The sequence below is a fragment of the Glycine soja genome, chromosome 12 (genome assembly GCF_004193775.1).
Source record: "Glycine soja cultivar W05 chromosome 12, ASM419377v2, whole genome shotgun sequence".
NCBI lineage: Eukaryota > Viridiplantae > Streptophyta > Magnoliopsida > Fabales > Fabaceae > Glycine > Glycine soja.
The window spans coordinates 10,567,865-10,574,075 of NC_041013.1; the positions used below are offsets into that span (position 1 = coordinate 10,567,865).

Below are 6,211 nucleotides of genomic sequence, written 5' to 3' on the forward strand. Positions count from 1 at the left end.
CTGATATCACAAGTTACTTCTACCTTAATCAGTAAACTTGTATGATTGCCATACTAGTGACAAAATCTATAAACTTGTTTATGTTTTTTAGTTCATGATCTTTAGTGTACTTCGTAGAGTTCATTAGGCTATTAATAAATTTGCAGACTGGCCCCACCACCAAGAAGATATTTGTTTGTGTATTTGTTCTCTTTTGCCTTTTAAAATGGAATCGCTAAAATAAAATCTGACAAAATATAGCTCAAATTTAATCAATATATCACTGGGATTGATTTAGCGTATCTTGATAATGTTGGACAAGATTGAATCAATATGCTACTAAGGGGACTTATAATACACTTTACTTTTTCAAAAATACTAAGGAGAGAGGGTAATACAAAAATAGCAGATTATGATTTATTCTGAGCATTGACGGCATGCATTGCACAGGTAAGGGTTCAAGAGGACTGCATGTCATCACTCCAAGTGTAGAAGATTTGCAACAAGCTCACTTGTATGTGTTGAATAATAGTAATGAAGTTTTGCCATACATAGTTCGTCATGAAAATTTAGTCAAACAAAGTAATCCAAAAATGTCGAAGAACTCAGTGTTGAAAAAACATAACAAGACTTTCCTAGATTGGTTTAAACACACAATCTTGGCTGATGATAATGCTTCTGAAATGTTGAGAAAGCTAGCAGATGGACCTAAAAGAAATGTTATAACTTGGCAAGGATATGATATAAACAAGTATTCCTTCTATACAAAAGCACAAGACCAAAAAAGTACAATGCAAAACAGTGGGGTTACCCTAAGGGCTGAATCTCAACACTTCGCTAGTGTACATGATGACAATCCTTGTGTAGCTTTCATCCCTTACTTTGGTTTCATTGAAGAAATTTGGGAGCTTAACTATGTCAAATTCACTGTCTGTGTTTTCAAATGTAAGTGGGTTGACAGTAATACCGGTGTGCGGACCGATGATGTGGGATTTACGTTGGTGGATCTTAACAAACTCGCATACCAGAATGATCCTTTCATTATGGCAGAACAAGCGAAACAAGTATTTTATGTCGAAGACCCTTGTGATCAAAGGTGGTCAGTGGTTTTACATGGAAAAACAATAGGTGTCAATGTTGAAGATGATTATTCATACATTGATACTTATGTTAGTCCTTTGTCCACACAATTGTCACCTAATGTCATCGGAGAAGAAACTGACGATGTTCATGCTAATCGTAATGATCACGATGAAGGAGAATTAATTAACATCGTCTAATGTAATTTTTTTTTATTTTGTACTTAATTTCAATTCATTTAATTACATTCATACGCATTTATTTTTTATAACATATTGAATTAATGTTTTTTTTTTCACAGCCAAATGGCTACACAGTCAAACTCTCCTCCGCCTCCTCCTCCTTCTACTGGTGTAACATCGCATTCGTCGTCACCACCATTGAAGCGGACTAGAAAGGCCTCACGCCTAAGATTATTGGCGACTAGACCAGTTGGGGCAGAGAGACCCCTTGTCCATGTGGATCCTGTTACTGGCAAAGCAGACGGTCCCCACAGCAAGAAATTTAGAACATATTTAGGGATCGTTGCTCGTGATAAGGTGGATGTCACATACGAAAATTGGAAGCATGTCCCTATTACTCAAAAGGATTTGATATGGGAGGATATTCAGGTATCATGTATTATTTCATGTTCCATATTGTTTGTTAGCCAAATATTTGAATTTAGTATTAATAAAACCTAATTTACTCTTTGTTAGGCTGAATTTGATATCCCTGAAGCATCTGATTTAAGGACAAAAAAGAAAATACTTCAGACTGTGGGGGAGCGGTGGAGACAGTTTAAGTCTGATTTGACGTCGAAATGGGCACTTGCAGCTGACAAGGATAGTGTTGATGACACTGTATGCAAAATGTACGGCATTAGCAAGGAGAAATGGACCCAATTTTGCCAGAGCCGTAGAGACCCTTCATAGGAGGTAACTAATTTGGGATTTTCATTTTTTTAACTTTAAATGAACTTATTATAATACATTGTAATCATGAGTTTCATTAATGTTTCATTTTTACAGAATGTTCGAAAAAAAGCACAAGCTGTCCAAAAACAAAACACTGCCCCTCACGTGATGTCTCGTGGGGGTTATGAATATTTAGAAAAAAAGTTGATGGATGAGAAGAGAAAGAAAAAACTAGAGGAAGCAACTCAATCCGGAAGCACTGACACCGTCATTGATCCTCCATCTCCCATCAAACGACACGTGAAGTGGAAGCTAGCCCGCACCAAGAAAACTGGTGACATGACATCTGAAGCAGCAAAGGAAATTGCTGACAAGATTGTAAGTCACTTTCAATTCATAATTGTAATTATTTTTTTTATTGTGTGATTAAGTATAGAATAAATGTGTTCTTCACAGGATGCGCTTGAGGAGCAGGCCTCACAGGGTTCCTTTGTTACCCATGGACGTCATGATATACTGACTGCTGCCATTGGGCGACCAGAACACCCTGGTCGTGTGCGTGCTGTAGGAGCCGGTATAACCATCAAACAATACTTTGGATCAGCTTCAAGGACCTCCTCCATTGCTCCCGAATACCTGCAACAGTTGACGCAACAAATCAAGGACCAACTAGAGGATTCAATCACAGAAAAAGTCACTCGACGGCTAATGTTATCCCTCAGCCAAATGCAATCACAGGGACTCGCACTGCCTCCTGAACCTGATGTTGGTCCTTCAGCTGCTCGTGTCAGCACAAAGGAGAGTTGTGTTGATCCCTCAGGGAACGATCTAGACACCGGTGACTCATACAAATGTGGGTTGTATATTGAAGAATATCCTTCTCGCCTGGTTGCCCTGGGAAGAGTTTATGAGGGATCTACAACAATTCACAACATTCCTTTGTTGCATGATCAAGTTAAGGTTGGTGTTGAGGAGATTAGAGATGTAGATGCTCCCATTCCTGTACCCACTAAAGAGGTTAAGGTCGTGGGACAGGCTCTTAACACATTCCTTGCTTGGCCGACACATCTAGTCAAGCGTTTATCAGAACAGGTATTTTAGTGTCATTAAATGCTTATTTTTCCAATTAAAATGTTTACTGTGATTAAATTATGTCAATTAATTATGTTGGATAAACAGGGAGCTGTGAGACCCGCGAAACCTGCAGATAGGCCGGATGATGAGGTCGATGATCCGCTATATCTAATGACATTGACCATTCCACAGCTTTTTCTGAAGCCATTGCAGGTTATGTGGGATGCTACCTTGTTTGGCCTATTTAATGAAAACTTTCCCTTGTACATAAAGCATGAAGATCTGTCTGAAATTGCACATGGTGGTCAATGTCTCAGCATATCTGTTATACAGTTGTGGATTCTGTAAGTCAATTTAGATTATTGTTAGTTACCTAATTTATTGTTTTACCTTCATGCATAATTTACTTTGTGTTAACAATAATAGGCATATGACTGAGACAAGTATGCGAGCTGGGAATATCGATGTGTATGGATTCCTCGAGCCACAGTCTATCCAGAGATCTGGCCAATCACAATTTGAATCAGAAAATTACATTAAGAACTGGATGCAAAATTCAAAACGAGATGTGTACCTATGAGCCTACTTGAATGGGTAACTTAAACTCAACAAATGAATTTAAATAATGTATAATAGTATAATAACATATATTGGTCTCCACTGCAGTGCACATTGGCAAATGGTCGTCATTTTGCCTAAGGAAAATGTTGTCATTTGGTTTTGTTCGTTGCATAATAAGCCAGACAACTACCTCAAAGGCATAATTAATAGGTCAGTGTTGTTTTTTAATATATTTGCATTAGCATTAGTCAGGTAAATCAAAATTTTAAATGTACAATAAGAATCTATGTTTGTATTCAATAGTGCTTTGAAAGGACTTGACGATACTCAACAAAGTAAATCCAAGACTCCTGCTAGGTGGATTGTTGTTAAAGTAAGTTATTTAAACAATATGTTTTCACTTATATTTTAGTATTGTGTAGACTAATTTGTACTGAACGTTGCATATCTAAATTTCATAATGTATTTAGTGTAATAGACAAAAAGGAAGCACTGAGTGTGGGTATTACGTCATGCATTGGATGTCAACTATAATCTTAGGAAATTTCCAGAATAATTGGGAAATGGTAATTTTTAATTCACCAAATTTCATATTATTATGATTGCTAATATATTATTAACTTATGTTTTATTATATCATGCAGTATTTCACTGATCCTAGACCATTGGAACCAGAAAGATTGAAGGCGCTTCGCAACCAGTGGGCAAAGTACTATTTGAAAGTGAAAAATGAAACTTAGGATGTTTAGACAATCTTGTAATTGTAGTTTATATTTACTTAATTTACAATTCATGTCTCAACATTAAATATGTTTTAAATTCATAGTAATTAGTAAATTTCTTATTGAATTTTCTGGTAAAAACTGTTTCAAAACAGAATGAAAATTATATGTTGTGTGGTCTGATTTTAAAATTTGCAGGTTATTTTTGGGATTTATTGAAAAAACAGACATCATGTTAAAAATAAATTTCTAAAACAACATCGGTCTTTAAAAAAACTGATGTGAAATGTTACTTACAACATCAGTTTTTTTAATAACTGATGTTAAATGTCACTTACCTCAACATTTTTTAACATCGGTTTTTAAAAAAACTGATGTTGTAAGTAACATTTCACATCAGTTTTTTTAAAAACCGATGTGAAATGTCACCTACAACATCAGTTTTTTAAAAACCGATGTCAAATATCACATTTAACATCGGTTATTTTAAAAACCGATGTTACATGTCACTAACAACATCAGTTTTTTAAAAATCGATGTTGATTTATAGATTTATAACTTTTTTTTCTTCATAATTCATATCATATAACATCGCCTATTTAAATAACTGATGTTAAATATCACTTACAACATCAGATTTTTAAAAAACTGATGTGAAATGTTACTTACAACATCAGTTTTTAAAAAACCGATGTCACATGTCACATTTAACATTGGTTATTTAAAAAACCGATGTTAAATGTCACTTACAACATCAGTTTTTTAAAAAACCGATGTTAAATGTCACTTACAACATCAGTTTTTTAAAAAACCGATGTTAATTTATAGATTTATAATTTTTTTTTTCATAATTCGTATCATATAACATCGCTTATTTAAATAACCGATGTTGTATTTATTAGTTAACATCGGTTTTGAAAAACCGATGTTAATGATACTACTTTCCACATCGGTACTTTCAACATCAATTAATAACCGATGTTGAAAGTCTTAAATAACCGATGTTAAAACCTTATTTTCTAGTAGTGTGCTACGAAATGCTATTATTGCTACTACTCTCTTAGGAAGCATAATTATGTTCATCCCTTTATTGAGGTACCAATTAATTATGGCAGCAAATCCATAAATATGAAGATGAATAATTTTTGTGCACAAGTGTAATTTGAAGGATTTTGCAATACTTAAGAGACTAGTATTTATACAATTACTTTGTTATCTTAAAATTTCTAATACGTAGGAACTATTCATATAATTTCCAATACTTTTGGCACTATTTACGAAAAAGAATAGTTTAGGGACCAAATTTATGGTTATTCAAATTATTGTATAATGGTTTTTGCATATAATTTTATCACTTTATTGCAATATTATTATTAGTCGGTGTTGGCATGTGTGTCTAGTTTTTTGTTAAGAAAAATCTCTACTAATTTTGGAATCCTACATTTTGTTAATTCCTTTTTTCTAGTAGCTATTCTTAATTTCTTTCATAGTCTTTGTGTGTTACCCAAGTCTAATATATTTCTCGCATCTTCTTTTCTTGAACTCTTTTGGAAAGGATTGCAGTGGTAGTAGGTCATCGTTTATTATCATACTATGATGATTCAATTTAATTAAATTTCATGTGTATAAAACTCCTTATATTTAATTTATTTAGTTGGGTATGGCATTTTACATTAGAATAACATTAATATATTTGTGTAAGTTAGTTATGGTTGATTCATGGTAAAAATAAATAAAAAATTTTAAAATTTTGCAAAAAAATAACATCGGTTGCAAAAAAATTTTATAGAACCGATGTAGAAAGTGCCTTTACAACATGGATGCAATTTCTGCATGGGTTTAACACCGAGGTTGAATGTCCAAAATAGTCAATGTTAAAAGTGTTTTTTCTAGTAGTGA

At 33.7% G+C, this 6,211-nt stretch overlaps 1 protein-coding gene across 1 annotated transcript; it reads left to right on the forward strand.

Moving 5' to 3' along the window:
* Window positions 1-2,040: 2,040 nt before the first annotated feature.
* On the forward strand, window positions 2,041-4,012 carry LOC114378699. The gene is made up of 5 exons (XM_028337340.1): window positions 2,041-2,333; window positions 2,412-3,047; window positions 3,135-3,373; window positions 3,456-3,518; window positions 4,003-4,012. The coding sequence occupies exons 1-5, from the start codon at window positions 2,124-2,126 to the stop codon at window positions 4,010-4,012; spliced, it is 1,158 nt and encodes a 385-aa protein (XP_028193141.1). The 5' UTR covers window positions 2,041-2,123.
* The last annotated feature ends 2,199 nt before the right edge of the window (window positions 4,013-6,211 follow it).

Coding starts and splice junctions, on each gene's coding strand:
- LOC114378699 (XM_028337340.1), top strand. CDS start 2,124: ATGTCTCGTGGGGGTTATGAATATTTAGAAAAAAAGTTGATGGATGAG. Junction 2,334..2,411: donor AGGAAATTGCTGACAAGATT/GTAAGTCACTTT, acceptor TGTTCTTCACAG/GATGCGCTTGAGGAGCAGGC. Junction 3,048..3,134: donor TCAAGCGTTTATCAGAACAG/GTATTTTAGTGT, acceptor TTGGATAAACAG/GGAGCTGTGAGACCCGCGAA.